Genomic DNA, 17,486 nt, shown 5'->3' on the forward strand with positions numbered 1-17,486 from the left:
GGCTGACGCCATGGCACTCTAGCCCAGGCAACAGAGTGAGACTCTGTCTCAAAAAAAAAAAAAATTAAAAAAATACTTCTGCAAACAAAAAGGACCTCTTGACTGTTGTTTTCCTGCAAAATAACTCAAATAAACCTAAAGTTAAATGTAAAATGTATTTCACGATTGTGAACAAACTTTACAAATAGAGCCTAAAGAAGGAAATAAAAATCAACTGTACTTTTGTCTTCTACAAATAATCAATGTTAATAACTTGGCCCACTGGAACCTCTAAGTGCAGGGACTGTGTTTTATTGATCTAAAAATCTTAGACATAGCACGTTTTCTGGCCCTTATAAGCACTCGCAAAGCTTTGTTTTTTTTTAAGTACGCTGTAGCCTGTCCTTTTCATTTAGCAATATAGCGTGGTTAATTTCCTCTTGGTATGTAGTCTTCGAAAATTTTTTTTCTTTTTAAAAGATGTTTTTTGTTTTTGACAGATAATTGTACATATTTATGGGGTATAGTGTAATATTTCGACACATATGCATTGTTTAATGATCTAATCAGGGCAATTAGCATATCACTTCAAACACTTGTCATTACTTTGTGGTGAGAACATTCAAAATCCTCTCTTCTAGCTCTTTTGAAGTATACATTACTGTCGATCATAGTCACCCCATTGTGCAATAGGGCATCAGAACTTATTCCTCCCAACTGAAACTTTGTACCTGTTGACCAACCTTTCCCCAATCCGTCTCCCCGCCCCTGGTAACCAGTTTTACCACTTCTTTTTTTTTTAAACAGTCTCACTCTATCTCCCCGGGTAGAGTACAGTGGCATCATCATAGCTCACTGCAACCTAAAACTCCTGGGCTCAAGCCATCCTCCTGCCTCAGCCTCCCACGTAGCTGGGACTACAGGTCCACGCCACCATGCCCAGCTAATTTTTTTCTATTTTTGGTAGAGACAAGGTCTCACTCTTGCTTAGGCTTGTCTCTAACTCCTGAGCTCAAGCAATCCGCCTGCCTGGGCCTCCCAGAGTGCTATAATTACAGGTGTCAACGACCATGCCCGGCCCTACTCTCTACTTCTATATCGACTTTTGAAAAACTTTTTTAACGACTGCATAATATAAAATTAGTTTTCAGGCTTAAACTCATTTACAAAATCGCGATTTGACTCTAGCAAAGAGTAACTTCATTCTGCTAGGGAAAAAAATTACGTGGCCTGAGTCTGGAAGGACGCCAGGGCATTAGTCAGGAAAGCACGGTGGCTCTGCCCAACTCGCCACGCCACCCCTGGCCACCGGCCTCCGCGGCGCGCTGGGGCCTCCCGGGACCACAACACTTGGCTCTGGCTGTCCGGATCCTGCGCGGGACCCACGTGGGAACGGCTGGATGGCCCCGCTCTCTGCAACGGAAAGGAACGTCCAGTTCCCGCTCTCCTTCCATCCGCATTGGAGCGACATTTCCCACTCTGCCCTTACAGCCGTCAACAGCCCGCGAGGGAGCTAGCCTGCGGAAACTACCCGGAAAAACTGAGCGTGCGCAGTGGGGCAGGGGGAGGGCGATATTCAGTCTCGGGAGAGGTTAGAGGTCGCCAGGAGTGCCCAGCGCCGGCGTTCCAGAGGAATCTGCTGCCATCGCGGCTCCACGAGGCGTGGGGCGGCACTGGGCCACAAGTGTGCGGCCCCTGGGAGCTACACCTCCGCTCCTCCCGTGCCGCCCATTCTTTTTTTTTCCCCCAAACGACTCCCTCAGCTATCTGAAAACCCCGAGGCAAGCCCCTCCCACCCGGACGCACTTCCCTTCCCCGGCAGGAAGAGGGGGACGCTGACCGAGAGGGTGCGCCACGGACGCGCATGCGCCCCTCGTGAGGCGGCCCCGGAGAGGCCTCGGGGCTCCCGAGTTGCCGCCCCGCCGGGAGTGCGCCTGCGCAGTCGCCGGGCTCCCCATCTCCACTTCCCTCCCCCTGGCCCCCGCGGGGGCTCCTGGCCCGGCGGGACCATGTTCACCAGCACCGGCTCCAGTGGGCTTTGTGAGTACCCGCCACCGCCATCCTGGCCGCCACCTACACGCCACCCTGGGCACCTGCTTGAGGAGGCTGGGGGCAGCGGGGATCCTCGGGTTTGCAGGAGGTTGGGGGGCCGACCCTCCAGCCCCGCTCCCGAACCTTGGTAGTTCCTGCTCTTGGGGACAGCGGGTACCGTCTGGAGGGACGAGTGGGCGCTAAGTCCCGCCCAGCCCCGGCCCGCATCTGTGAGCCCCAGGTGGGCTGGGTTCCCTGCGTTCTCGTGGCCCGGCCCCATGCCGGTTGCCCAAAGGAGAGGCTGTCCCGCTGGAGGCGATGCTGGACGCCTCGGCCCGCTTCCCGGTCACCTTGTCCCATTCATTTAGGGTGTTGAGGACCGAACTGACTGTCCGCCACATGCACATTTCAACTCTGCTTTAAGAACTGAGCCCTCAGTTTGATTTAGATGTGTTTCTTCTCCAGTCTCCCTGAAGAGTTTTAGATAAATAAAAACTGATTAAAGTGCTTTAAAGTGGAGGGAAGTTAGGAAGTCGTTTGGAGAGAGTGCACACTTTGCTGCTGGATTTTGCTCTGTTTTCCTGGAGTATCAGCGGGTAGGGGGCGGAGAAGTATATATATAGCCTTTTAAGCAGCTTTTTCTCACATTGAGTATGTCTAATTGACTCTCGATAAGATGGATCTTAACCAAACAGCACTGAGATTAGGCACCGATACAGCAAGAGTGAACTATTTGAACAGCTATAATTTTGCAATTGCTTGTCACTGTTAGTACTTCGTATCTTTGTACTTGTGAAGTGAACGTTGCCAGAGTACAGAAACATCCGATATTTCCACATATTGAAGATCTGTTGGGAATGTCATGAATCTTTTTCTGAGAATACATGTCTTAGTCTGGCAGTGAGTTAGTATCAGAGGCACGGGCATAATTTTAAATCTTTCTGACTTCTCAGGTTTTGAAATGAGTTCAATATTTATGATTTCCCTTGTTTTATAATTAACTTGATTTATAGCATCTTTCATGTATTGGACCCAGGGTATGTTACAACTACTAGCTAATTGATCTTCCTGAAACTACCCTTTGGATGAAGAGCATTCTTCCTGTCAATGAAGCAAACAGTTCAAGAATGTGGTGTGGTTTTCCTGGGATGACACAGTGAGCCATACACTAGTGGGTATGAAATTAGTAGTAGAATTCTTCAATTTTAGTTGTTCTTTCAGCATTTTGAGCTATCATTGCTGACCAAAATACATAAAAAATTAAAAAGCTAAGAGAAATCTGTTATTGATTGTTGTACTGTATTAGTCATTAGATTGTATTGGCAAAGCGTATTCAAATTTGATACAGGGTGACTCAGGGGAAGGTAATACTTTATTATGTATGGCATAGGTTGGTTAGTATTGAATTCTGGGAGCTAGATTGCTGCCCCATGAGAGGCCTAGGACAGGGACCCCCTTCTCAGCTGTCTTGGCCTATTTCTAAAAATAAGTGCATCCACAGTGTAAGAGTTAATAAGATGACCATTCCCCAGAAGGCTGTGTCTTGTGTGCTCGTTTTACAAACATTTTGGGCATCTACTGTGGGCTTTGAACTGTGCTAGATGCTGGGAATGCAACAATGAACAAGTCTTGCCCAGTGTTTACGGTGCTTACAGTGGAGTTTGGGTACAGTTTTTCCAAGACAGGTCATTTGGCAAGTATGTGTGTTAGCACTTATCTGGCTTTAAAATTTTTCTCTGGTGAAGCTACCCACTGAGAGAGAAGTGATTTCCTTTCCTTAAGAAGTTGTGTGGCCCTTTGGCAAGTCAAAGTTCTGATCCTAAGTATCCTGAAAAAAGATAATACATCTGCCTGCCCTTGCCCCATGGGTGCTGAATAACAGCCTCTTTCAACGGAGAAATCCCCGTCATTTCCTACCACCTGCATATTTCCCACATTTTGTGACTAGTACGTAATGATGTTTTAGTGTTGAACTTTTCTCTCTCATTCTCTCTCCCATTCATTCAACAAGTGTCTGTTAAGTACCCATATAAGCCACACACTGTCCATGTCCAGAGGATAAAGTGATAAACAAGGTAAAGGGGACCAACATCATGCAGGTGAATGAATCAGTTTGATTTCACGTAGTGATGAATGTTGAGAAAATAAGAGGGTAGTGGCAGTGACTGAAGTTAGGGTGCGGTACTGCTTTAGCATGCATGGTCAGGGAAGATATCTGGGAAGGTGACATTTGAGCTGAGACCCAAATGGTGTGAAGGAGCCAGCCATGTCAGAGTTTGCTGAAAAATCTTCATTTTGAAGAAAGGGAACAATAGCAAGCACAAAGTCTCTGAAAATAGGCACAGCAGGGTGTTTTCAGGGTACTAAAGAAAGCTGATGCAGCCTGAGCAGCAAATCAGAGGGAGGGCATTTGTGATCATTTCTTTGAAAATGTATTGCTGTCTGCCCAGTCATGCCATTGTGATTGGGTAAAAATGCATAGAAACAGTGTTCATGACTTATTTTAGATTCCTTGCTTATAGACCAATGTTATCACTTGGCTCTATGTTGAGTAATATATGTATAATTTGTTCCATTTATTAATAAGTATTCCCATTGCTTATTCACCTCACAGTGTATTCAGTGTATAACAATGGACTCAACCAACATTAATTGCATGTCTAATGTATTCCAGGTATAATTTCCACCCTCAAGGAGTTCATTGTCTATTGGGGAAAAAGGAAATTAAACAAATTCTCTGCTTGGTGCTGTGGGTTTCTTGCAGGGGGTTGGCTGGTGGGGGGAGAAGCACAGTTGTTAAAGAAGACTCCCCAAAGTCGGTGATATTTGAGCTGGTTTTTGAGGGATGAACAAGAGTTTGTCAGATATAATAGTGGGGAGAGGGTCTCTGTGAGGGACAGAGCCTGGGTGGGGCCTGGTAGAGAGGCAAGAGGAAATGAATTAGGGGCTTGTTGATATGGCTGGAGGGAGCAGTGCCTGAGAGGTGTGTGGTGAAATCACCCAAGGCAGGTGTGCTTCTCATTGCCGTGGGGAGAATTTGGAGGATTACTCCTAGTGACGGAGCAGTGGTTTCCAAATGCTGCCTGTGTCGTGGTTGCAAAAAATCAACCACGTACGTTCTGAATGTATACATCCCTGGGTCCCATCCCTGGAGGGTCAGATTCAGAAAGGCTAATGTGGGCCTCAGAAATCTGAATTTTTAATACCATTTGTGGCATCTCTTTCTTCATATCCAGTCTAGAAGCTGTAGTTTATTGCCCTAGTTGTAGTCTCGTCCAGACTGTCAGAGACCTGGCACCTGTGTCCTTGCGTACTCACAGAGTGTATTCACCTGTTCTAGGCTGGCTGTGGCCCCCACCCCTCCGCACCACTAAAGCTGCTCTGAGTGAAACTGTTGTTTGATCTCAAACATTTGTTTGGGAGCCTTAGATCAGATGCAATTAGAAAAGTTTGATGAACTCAAGGTCCATGGTGTCAGCCTGTGGTGGGGACGGTCATTCACTGTAGAGACAGGCGAGCCATAAGGACTGCTGGGGTGATTCAGGGTCTTTATTCTCCCCCACCTTTATTTCAGCTTAGGTCCTGCCTCAGGAACCTGAATTCTGTCCCCAGGAGAATGCTGAAATGGACAACATTTACCACTGTGGCTCTATTTTTTTTTTTTTTTGTGTGCTTTCAGGGAGGAACAGACCCTGTTCTTACTGACATAGTCTTCCTTAAATATGCATTCAAGGTGTTGAATATATAACTTGTGAGAGATGATCAAGCAAATGTTTAATTTTGTCTCTTACTGTCTCTTTAAAATGTACTCAGTTGGGGAAGCTTTTTGCCTTTATGAAAAGGCCTCATGACTTTCCTTTCACTCTTTGATTCATTGAATTCAGCAGATACTTAATGAGCAGTCCTGTGGGCCAGCCATTCTCCTAGGTTCTCAGGATTTGGTAGCAAAGAAAAGATCGCACCTACATGCAAGTCGTGGTGGTGATCTTATGTAATAAAAGTCTTGAAACATAGGCTCAATTTAAAAATTAAAAGTATCCAGTTCAGTGTATTAATCAGCACTTCAGTCTCCATTCAAAGGTAAGACTTTTCCTCCTACTTTCTCCCAGTTAAGACTTGTAGTTGGCAACCACCTGCTTTCAGAATGGGGTGTGATTGGCTTCTGCTGCTTTTTGTTCCACTCTTTCCTGCAGATTTCCTGTTGTCTGAGCTCACCAGGTTCTAGATTGGCTGGAATAGGAAGAGGAAGGAATGGTGAGGAGCTCAGGTGGTTCTTCTGTGGCTCCCTGAGCCTGGCACATGGTTAAAGCTGACTCTTCATCCTGCATGTGCTCTACTGGGTTCTTGAGGGACTCTTACAGACTCCCATACCTGCTTACCCCCTTGACCTCCACGCATCTGTATTTTGGTTGATTTATTTTGGTGACTCTTCCTCAGCGCCTCGGAACTTAGATCTACCTACAATTTCCTCTTGCTGGGGTCCTTTTGGCCTGCTTGGGGGCACTGTTGGACTGAACCAAAGATGATCCCTCTGCTGGCTCTTGCATGTGGCCCACCTTGGCTCTGCTGGAACTGTGTATCCCTTGCCCTGGCTTGCATGTCAGTCCCAGTGGTCAGCATAGCTTCTCCCCCTGGTTTACTGCTCAGGCTGCATCAGCTTTCTTTAGTATCAGCTAGAGGGCTCACATATTTAGCTCATGGAATAGGGCCATTGAGACCCCCAGGCAGCTTGCTGTGGGGGCGTGGCTGTGCTCTGCACTCCCGTGGTTCACTCCACAAATCTTCCCCCCAGTGCCCTGTCTTCAAAATAGAGAAATGTCGCATTCCACTCCCACTCTGTATTCACAGTCTGGCAGAGAGGAGTCTTAGAGTCCCAGGACCGCTTTTAATTCATTTGCTTTGTAAATTCTGCGTCTTGGTGTGGAGCTTCCCTTTGGTAGGCAGCAGCCCTTGTATTTTGGTGTCTGAGTAGAAACTCCCAATTTTGTCATCTTTTACTTTTCCGTTTTGCTGGCCAAGAATCATTTGGCTGGCTTCTTCAGGGGTGACTGTAGAGTTTATACACTTCTGCTCTGACCAGGCTTGGCTTGCCCAAACCCTGCACAGCTGCCTTGAAAGCTTGACTCTTCGGGAAAAGCTATTCCCTGCATTTGTTAAGTTTTTTGGGGATTGTGTTCTTGAAACTACCAAGTAATATACTATTTATTCATAAATTTTAGCCAAGAAAAAAAGATAAGCGTTAACCAGGGAGGGACAAGATTAAGGGAGGATGCCTTAAAAAATGTAAAATTAAGACACTATAGACAGTTTGGAAAATAGACAACACGGTTAGCATTTCGTTAATTTTCTTCATCTTCTCCTAAACTTTTATGTTCTTGTTTTAAACTAACTGATTTTTTTATTATAAAATAAGTACATGTTCATCAAAAAAAATTCTGAAATGCAGAAGAGCACTAGGAAGAAATAAAATGTCATTTATTAACATTTTAGAGTTTATACTGTTTTTCTAGTGCAAAAATGGATAACCAAATGAATAAGTAAGAATAAATTTATCACACTACATACTATTTTGTGAGTTTTATTTCACTCAACAGAATCTTTTAAAATGTAATCATAATGACTATGTATTCTTTTTTATTCTGCTTTTCTCCTTTGTCATAATAAGCATTTCCCTAGTATGCTGTTCTTGCAGAATTAAGTTGTTTCTCCTCTCCTTTTTTTTTTTCTATTATAGTAATACTGAGCATCTTAATTTTCAGACATTCCTAGAAGTGAAAGAAAGTTAAAGTGTATTATAACTTTTGGTGCATACTGCCAAATTCCAACCCAGAGGGTGGTACCAATTTAAAACTCTACCAGCAGTTTAAGGGAGAAAAAATTGCTTTACTTAAGTGATTCATTTATTTCCGCAGCAGCCCTGGGAGGACAGGTATTGTTATTCTTCCCTCCAGCTCCCGCAAATAAGTACACTGAGGCTCAGAAAATAATTTGTTCAAGATCACATAGCTAGTAGTACATGGATGAGCTGAGATTTGACCCAGATTTGCCTGCCTTTAAAGCCTGTACTCTTTCTACTGTATCACACCACATTAAAGGGACTAAATTGATGTAAATTTAATCCCTTTAATCGAAAATGACAGTAGCAATATATCTTGTAAACCTTAGGATGAACATCTGGGAAAAAGAAACATAATTTAAATGAGAATTCTACATATCTGTGCACTTTCTTAGTGTGAGTTATTAGTATAAAACAGTGTGTTCTAGGCACTGTTCTAAGCAGTTTACATAAGTTAACTCATTTAATTCTCAGAACAGCCCTGTGAGATAGGTATGGTTATTCTCCCCAATTTGCAAATGAGGAAGTTGAGACACAGACATTTTAGTAACTTTCCCAAGGTCACGTAGCTAGTGAGGAGCGGGACTAGAATTTGAACCCAGACACCCTGGCCCCACATTCTGTGTTGCACACTGCTGCTGCTCAGCTTATCTCTCTGTATCTCTCATAGGCGCATGATGAAGAGTAGCTCAGGCTGGCAGTGGAGCTGTGTCCCAGCCGTGGAAAGCAGCATTGTGTCCTGGCAAGTTGCTTTTCATTCCTCTCCTTGGGACTGGGGCAGCTGCCTGTTTGTGTGCTGTGCCACGTTCCTTCTGATGGCCTTCAATCCACAGGTCTTCGTCTTTCTTCCCACATCAGAACCAAGGTCCGGTTTGCTTTTAGTAGAGATGTTTTATGACCTAATTAGGATCTTTCTGTAGTAGCTAGTTGTCTATAGTTATTTTTATTTGTTGATGCTCCTCTCCACCCTCATCAAGTTATGTTCCTTCTCCAACTTTTCCCATTTTCAACTTGTCTTAATATCAGTTTTAGTAATGAAAGGGGAACCTACCTTACATCAAGCTACTTTAAAAATGCATTTCCATAGAATTTTAAGAAGTGAAACTTGATAAAGCGTGTCTCCTAAATAATTTACTCTAGTGTTTTTGTAATGTGCTTTGTGGAACACAGGTGCTATGAAGGGCTCCTGAAGTCTTACCCTTATTTAAATTATGAGTATAGCTGAGAATTATAATTACATTAGAATGTAACCCTTACTTAAATCATGATTCTTTTTCCCAGATGTTTTCCCTAAGAATTTATAAGTTATATTGTCATCGCTCTCAGTCATTTCCCAGTCAATATAGTCCCTTCAGTGTAGCATGATACAGTGGAAAGCACATGGCACTAAAATTGGAAAGGATTCTGTAGCCAAGTAGGTCAATAATGTTGTTGGCTATATTGTTTAACATTGGCAATGCAAATTAACACTTCAAAGACCTGTAGCAGCTCTGCAACAAAGAAATCTGTTTAACTCTATTAACTCTCTGTTTCTAAGACTTATTGGGGATAGGTTAGAAGAAGAAACATAAAATCCATTTCATTATACTACCTGGACTTGATCCTTATTTACATATTGCTGTTGTGTAAATTTTTTCCTCCTTTATGTGTGTATGTTTATAAACATTTTTAAAAGCAAAGTTGGGGCTAGACACAGTTTTGTATTCTGCTTTATTCGTTTAATCTTCTTAGATGAATTTACCCGATGTCATTAATAATCTTCAAAGCTGACTTTTAACATTATTTTTGTTTTACCTTATAAAACTGAAATATGCTTGCTGAAAAAAATTCAAAAATTATGCAAGTATTATACATAATGTACAAAGTACTAGGCCCACATAATTACTCCTCCACCCAAATAACCATTGTTCATAATTTAGTGCTCATTCTTCTAAATTATTCTACTAAATTATTAAATTTAGTAATTATTAAATAATTTTTAAATTGTTCCAAATGTGGAAGTACAGGGTTAAAGAGTAGGAGCATCTTAAAGTTTTTGATCTGTATTGCCAAATCCTTGCAGAAAGGATGTATCATTTTATGCTTTTCAGCAGTTTAGTAGTGTATCTTGTTCTCCAAACTCTTGTAACAATTGAGCATGATGATTTAAAGTAATGTTTGTCAATTGAGAGATTAAAAAATGATGTTCACATTTCCTTGAATGCCTGGGAAAGTGAACTTTCTTTCTCTTTTGTGTTCATTAGCCATTCATCTTTCAGTTTTGGTTTGGTTACCACCTGTAGTGATTACCTTTATATTAATAATTTTAAGTAATGGACAGAACGCTTAGTTTTTGATGTATCAGTTTTTGGCACAATCACTGAATTCTGTGAAAATAAGAAATTAGCCCAGGAACATGTATACCTCTTTTCTATACTTGCTAATTTGTGTTATATGTATGCTGGTGTGTTTATAGTCTGTTCTGTAATGGTAATTAAGCCTTCCATGCTTTGTCTATAGGTTGATTTTATATAGAAAGTCAAAACCAATAACTATACTAACATTATTGTGATTGTATATTTATTGCAGAACCAAGGCTGTGATTAGAGTCATGGAAGGAAATAGCCCTAGCTCAGAAAACCTGTGCTGCTTCAAAGAGTCTCTTTAATTTCTTTTGATATGTTTTCACTACTTTAAGTTCACATTCAACTACTGCTATTTATTGAATCTTTGGCACCTTCTTTGTTTTTGTTTTTCCGGGCATCCCTCCTGGAGTAAACTTTTTTCATAGAAGGACACGGATGGTGAACTTTCTGGATCCTTGTTTGGTGAATCTTGTACGGTACTAAATGACTGGATTCTTAAGCACCTTGTGTGGGTTTCCTCTTTGTTCGTGGGTAGATCTTTTCCCTGAAGAGGCCCAAACCTTAAATGGCAGGGCTGACTGTATGCTCTGTTCAAGTATGCAGGACAAATGACTAGGCTGGTTTCCATACAGGTGCAGAGGTGGAGAGCAGGTGGCGGTGGGCAGAGGACTGCAAGAACCCCTGCAGCTGTCGAAGTTATGTAGACCTTCTGTGAATTTTACTTCTGAGCGAAGCTGCCCTTCTTATTTCCATCCCCTTCCATTTCCTGTCACCCCAGGCTGTGATCTTTGGAGGTTTGAAGTTGCCCCAAGCTCTCTCCTACTTTTTCTCAGACCTCCAACCCCCTCAGTGTCCTCCTTAAGCAGATTGCCCTCTTTGGAGAGAGTTTCTAGGGTTTTATTTTGGGGGCCAATCCTTCTTTCCAGCTAGGGTGGTAGAGTGAATGGCTGTGAGAAAGTATGTGAGAGAGTGGGTTTAGGGATGGGTTTTGAGGCCTGGCTATCAGGCCTATTTGGTGGCACTTACACTCCTGGGGCTGACTGGATGGTGTATGTAGATACCACTGAAACACAAGTAAGACGATGACTCCCTTTTCAGTCTGGTTAGTCCTGATTGTATCAGTCAGAGGGACAATCTTGATTTGGCAGTAGTCTGAAAGACCTCTCATAGTGGCTAGTTTCCCATTGTAACAAGGAGGACAGGGGGCCTGCCCAGACCTTTCCATCAGCAACTGTTTTAGTTAGAATTTAATAACTTTGTTTTGTTATTAGTTTATTTTTATAGTTAGCACCTACTGATGACAATGTGACGCTTGTTTTCCATTTACTGTAATGATAGGAAGTTACTTTTGAAATGTGTTTCTTATGTAAGTCATAGTAAGGTGACTTAAAAATATTAAATAATAGGATAGGCAGTACTGGGACATGGCAGAAATTGTGCTGTAGTGGGAATGGCTGAACTTTGAGAAATGTTCTAAATTCTTCTGATAATTGCCTATGTTCCTCCCCAGGGCCTGGTATTTATTGATTAGTTCTCTGGACTCATTTGAAAGGACACATTTCTCTGGTGTTTTGAGGGTTCTTTTATTTCAGTATACACTTTACAAGGGAGGAAAAGTAGACTAATGTCCTGAGTCTGCTGTCTTAAACTGGAATTTTATCTAGCTATCTTTTTGATTTCATTGTTTTTTTCTTCTTTTTTTGACTCCTTTTTGGATTAATTTTAATGTTTGGGGTTTAAGTGGGGCTGCTTTTCCCCTTCAACTAGGCAGTTTTCTCAACACCAGTGGTTGGAGATGTTAGCAGCTTCTGGTACCTCATCTCGCAAGCAGGTTAGGCCACATAGAAAAGGCCATGTAGAAGTCCAAACTGCCAAGGATTTTCAGATTGGTTCTCTTATGCTGTTGCACCAGTTAGGAGTGGGAGAGGTCCCTTGGATCACCAGAAGCTTTAAAATCAGACTCAGGTCTCTCCACCTTGCAGATGTGTGTTTTGTTTCCAACTTTTCCCGAAACAGACCAAATTAATCTACATCAAAAACCTGCTGAAGCAAGTATGTCCTCCTGTTCATCCTTAAGGCTATTCTAGAGCCTGTCTTTGTAGCTCTGACATCCTTGCTGCCACCTCCTTTGGTTGATTGTGATCCATTGGGTCTTCTAACACAGGGAACCATCCTTGGCTCGTTGCCCATCTATCGGCTGCAGCACTTTCTCGCACTGAGCTTGATGACTTTTTGCCGTTTTGTGACTTAGTATTTTGCCAGTAGACACAACCTTGGGTGTGCTTCTCTAGGCCATGCTTGGAAATAGGCCACACAGGTGTGTTTCCTTTGCTCTCTGGGGTGGTGAGGAGAGGCAGAGGAGAGTTACTTGCCACCATTTTAAAATTGGGTATTTCAGGCCAAAGTCCAGACTTGTTATCTTCTCACATAGACGATCCAGCAGCATCAGGGCCGAGTTGGTAGGTGACAACACCACACTCAGCATGTGCTTGTCTTCTTGCTGTCGACTTCCCCTATGTCGCTGCTTGCCTAGCCTCCTGAGGCACTTGAATTTACAAGAAAGACATTTTCTTGCCACTAACCACACATTTCCCCATTTAAAAATTGTTTTTTCCTTCTCTCTTACAGTTTATTATGTGGGTCCAAAACTTTTTACAAGCTTTCTAATTCACTTTTTCAGAGTTCTTTCTACTGTTGAATGATTTATCTCGTATTTTTGTGTAACATTCATAATTTTTTAAATCCCTTTTGGCTTTTAAAATTATTATTTCATCGAAATTGTATTTCTTGTCTAATTAGCGCTTTTAACAATTACTGCTTTTCACATTTAATGAAAGAGTTAATGTTTGTATAAAATATCCCTAAGAAGTATAAACCCGACTAGTGCCCCACATAGTCGCAGGGCCTAATGCCATTGTTGGTGACTTGCAGATTTGACACTCTTTTCTCTGGCATGTAAGCCTCTGTGTTTTATGCTGTTTTAAAACTTTCTTTTTAAAATTTTACTGCTCACTTTTTTCTCCAACCCTAATTCACACTGTCTAAATATTTTAGATGTAGAGCACATTTTTATATCCAGGGGGCAAATCCTTCTTTTTTTTTTCCTGGAAACTTCTTAGCACTTTCTCCTGTTTATTTTCCCGATAAACTTTATAACCATCGGTGCAGTAACAAGTGTTTCTTGGCTGATGTCCTAAACCAGGCACTCCAGTTGTTTGGGGACCTGCATGAGGAGCAGTGTGGAAGGCATCCAGTGTCATTGAATTCTCCCTGGTGTGTTAGGGACAGGAGCTGATTCATGGATGGCTGTCAGCGTTTTACTTCCAAATACACTAGGGAAACAGGTGTAACAAAAATAAATCTGGGACCTTTTGATCCCCAGACAGGCTTTGTTGAGATGGTCACCAGGAGGCTCTCATTCCTCCCTAACTTGGTCACTGAAGAAAAGTTTCATTAAGTTTTCTTCTAGGAAGCTCGGAGACCTGAGGAATAAATCATGGTGGAAGCAGAAGGTGTCCTTGCAATGCATGGCTTCCTGCACTTTTGTGGATTTCCACCCTTATTTTTGGCTTAGCCCTTTTCCGATGAAAAACTTTTAAGAAAGTTACTTTATGAGACACAAATCACCTCATTCTTGTGGGAACCTTGAGAAGTTTACCAAATAGTTCAGTAGTCAGAAATGGGAAAACCAACATTGTGGTAGGATACGGCGGCCCCTCCTTTAGAGGGTGTGAACCACACAGGGCTTTTTGACGTGTGTATTTTTACATGCCTGCCTTGTGCAAGCAGGTGGAGCTGCTGTGTGGCTCCCCCATGGTCTGTGTTCAGCTAGAATGCTTCTGCAGCAGCCCACATGGCTGAGCTTTGCAAGACCTGTGGTTAGTGTCTTTAATACCCCAAAGATATGTATTTTTATTCACGTAAAGTTCATATAATATAAAATTCACCATTTTAACCATTTTTAAATGTGCAGTTATTGGCTTCCAAAACATTTACATTGTTGTGCAATTAATACTGACCATATTCCAATTCCAGAACATTTCATCATGTCAAAAGAAACCCGGTATTATTAAGCAGTCACTCCCCATTCCCTTCCCCCCTGTCCGTGACAAACACTAATCTGCTCTTGATTTCTGTGGATTTTTAAATTCTGGACATTTTATATAAATGGAATCATGCAATCTGTGGCTTTTTGTGACTGACTTTTTTCACTTTGCATAATGTTTTTGAGATTCAGCCGTGTTGTAGCATGTATCTGGATCCATTCCTTTTATGGCTGAACAATATTCCATTGTATGAATATATCACATTTTGTTTATTCATCCATTTGTTGATGGACATTGGGTAGTTTGCACTTTTTGTCTATTGTGATAATGCTGCTGTGAACATTTTTTATGTAGCTTTTTGTATGAATACCTGTTTCAGTTTTCTTGGGTATATTCCTAGGAATGGAATTGCTGGATCATATAGTAATTCTATGTTTGATGTTTTGAGGAACCAAAAAGATCCATTTTAAGTATTAAAAAAGTAAGCATATAAAGTTATTTTCTTAGTATATATTAGAAAAAAAGTTGTTTCTTTACAGTCAAGCAGAACTAGGTTCAAATCCCAGTCCCTCTACTAACTAGCTATAACCTTCAGCAAGTTATTTAACCTTTCTTTGTTTCTTCACCTAGAGTATTCGGATAATTAATTCCTGTGGCAGGATTACTGTAAGAATTCACTGAGATGGTATTACATGGAAAGTGCTTTTATTAGCACAGTGCCTGGCATAAAGTAACCCATATATACTGTAATTATTATTTTAGGGTAATGCACAATCACCCAAGCCTGGTTGGTATTCATTGCCACAAAGAAATGGCTGTGTACTTTGATCATACCAAAGAGAAGTAAGAGGAGGTAAATGACCCAAAAGAAAATATTAAACTTTGGCGTTTAATATTATCTTTTTTTTTTTTTTTTTTTGAGACAGTTGTGTCTCTGTGTCGCCTGAGCTTGAGTGCAGTGACGTCATCCTAGCTCACTGCAACCTGGGTTCAAGTGATCCTCCTGCCTCAGCCTCGTAAGTAGCTAGGACTAGAGGCATGCACCACCACACCTGACTAATTTTTCTGTTTTTTGTAGAGATGGGGGTCTTGCTGTTGCTCTGGCTGGTCTCAAACTTCTGGCCTCAAGCCATCCTCCTGCCTCGGCCTCCCAAGGTGCCAGGAATTATAGGTGTGAGCCACCACTCCTGGCCATGGTGTTTTATATTATCTTTGTCGTAGATATTTTGCATTTTTACTTTTAGATGAATGCATTGTCTGTTATTCTCAAAATTTGTAGCATCCCTATTTTCAAAGGTGGAAAGACCTCTTGTAGTGACTTTTTTTAAACCTGTTTGATCACTGCTTGGGTTCTGTATGTATGGACCACTTCCTGACTCCGCTCACAGACCAGAAGATACCTAGTGACTTGCCCCATCTCAGTGCATTAAGATTTACCATACTGACCTTTTTCCTGAATTAGTAACTATTTAATAATTATTTTTTCTAATTATTAAAATAAATTTTTATAAGGAATTAAAATCTTCCATGAACAGAGCAGAGATTGCCACTGTTAATATTTCAATAGATGCTTTAAAACAGCTGTGCGTTTACTATTTTTATATATAATTAGTGACTTGCAGATTTGACACTCTTTTCTCTGGCATGTAAGCCTCTGTGTTTTATGCTGTTTTAAAACTTTCTTTTTAAAATTTTACTGCTCACTTTTTTCTCCAACCCTAATTCACACTGTCTAAATATTTTAGATGTAGAGCACATTTTTATATCCAGGGGGCAAATCCTTCTTTTTTTTTTCCTGGAAACTTCTTAGCACTTTCTCCTGTTTATTTTCCCGATAAACTTTATAACCATCGGTGCAGTAACAAGTGTTTCTTGGCTGATGTCCTAAACCAGGCACTCCAGTTGTTTGGGGACCTGCATGAGGAGCAGTGTGGAAGGCATCCAGTGTCATTGAATTCTCCCTGGTGTGTTAGGGACAGGAGCTGATTCATGGATGGCTGTCAGCGTTTTACTTCCAAATACACTAGGGAAACAGGTGTAACAAAAATAAATCTGGGACCTTTTGATCCCCAGACAGGCTTTGTTGAGATGGTCACCAGGAGGCTCTCATTCCTCCCTAACTTGGTCACTGAAGAAAAGTTTCATTAAGTTTTCTTCTAGGAAGCTCGGAGACCTGAGGAATAAATCATGGTGGAAGCAGAAGGTGTCCTTGCAATGCATGGCTTCCTGCACTTTTGTGGATTTCCACCCTTATTTTTGGCTTAGCCCTTTTCCGATGAAAAACTTTTAAGAAAGTTACTTTATGAGACACAAATCACCTCATTCTTGTGGGAACCTTGAGAAGTTTACCAAATAGTTCAGTAGTCAGAAATGGGAAAACCAACATTGTGGTAGGATACGGCGGCCCCTCCTTTAGAGGGTGTGAACCACACAGGGCTTTTTGACGTGTGTATTTTTACATGCCTGCCTTGTGCAAGCAGGTGGAGCTGCTGTGTGGCTCCCCCATGGTCTGTGTTCAGCTAGAATGCTTCTGCAGCAGCCCACATGGCTGAGCTTTGCAAGACCTGTGGTTAGTGTCTTTAATACCCCAAAGATATGTATTTTTATTCACGTAAAGTTCATATAATATAAAATTCACCATTTTAACCATTTTTAAATGTGCAGTTATTGGCTTCCAAAACATTTACATTGTTGTGCAATTAATACTGACCATATTCCAATTCCAGAACATTTCATCATGTCAAAAGAAACCCGGTATTATTAAGCAGTCACTCCCCATTCCCTTCCCCCCTGTCCGTGACAAACACTAATCTGCTCTTGATTTCTGTGGATTTTTAAATTCTGGACATTTTATATAAATGGAATCATGCAATCTGTGGCTTTTTGTGACTGACTTTTTTCACTTTGCATAATGTTTTTGAGATTCAGCCGTGTTGTAGCATGTATCTGGATCCATTCCTTTTATGGCTGAACAATATTCCATTGTATGAATATATCACATTTTGTTTATTCATCCATTTGTTGATGGACATTGGGTAGTTTGCACTTTTTGTCTATTGTGATAATGCTGCTGTGAACATTTTTTATGTAGCTTTTTGTATGAATACCTGTTTCAGTTTTCTTGGGTATATTCCTAGGAATGGAATTGCTGGATCATATAGTAATTCTATGTTTGATGTTTTGAGGAACCAAAAAGATCCATTTTAAGTATTAAAAAAGTAAGCATATAAAGTTATTTTCTTAGTATAT

At 41.5% G+C, this 17,486-nt stretch overlaps 1 protein-coding gene across 1 annotated transcript in view; it reads left to right on the plus strand.

The window, feature by feature from the left end:
* The first annotated feature begins 1,852 nt into the window (after positions 1 to 1,852).
* The window catches only part of UBAC2 (UBA domain containing 2), a 175,336-nt gene continuing 159,702 nt past the window's right edge, over positions 1,853 to 17,486 (plus strand). Inside the window, exon 1 of the mRNA XM_012644452.1 lies at positions 1,853 to 2,019. Within this exon, the coding sequence (XP_012499906.1) occupies positions 1,989 to 2,019 (31 nt within the window). The 5' untranslated portion in view covers positions 1,853 to 1,988. The remainder of the gene's footprint in view (positions 2,020 to 17,486) is intronic.

This window comes from Propithecus coquereli, unplaced genomic scaffold (assembly GCF_000956105.1).
Source record: "Propithecus coquereli isolate 6110/MARCELLA unplaced genomic scaffold, Pcoq_1.0 Scaffold212, whole genome shotgun sequence".
NCBI classification, from domain to species: Eukaryota; Metazoa; Chordata; class Mammalia; order Primates; family Indriidae; genus Propithecus; species Propithecus coquereli.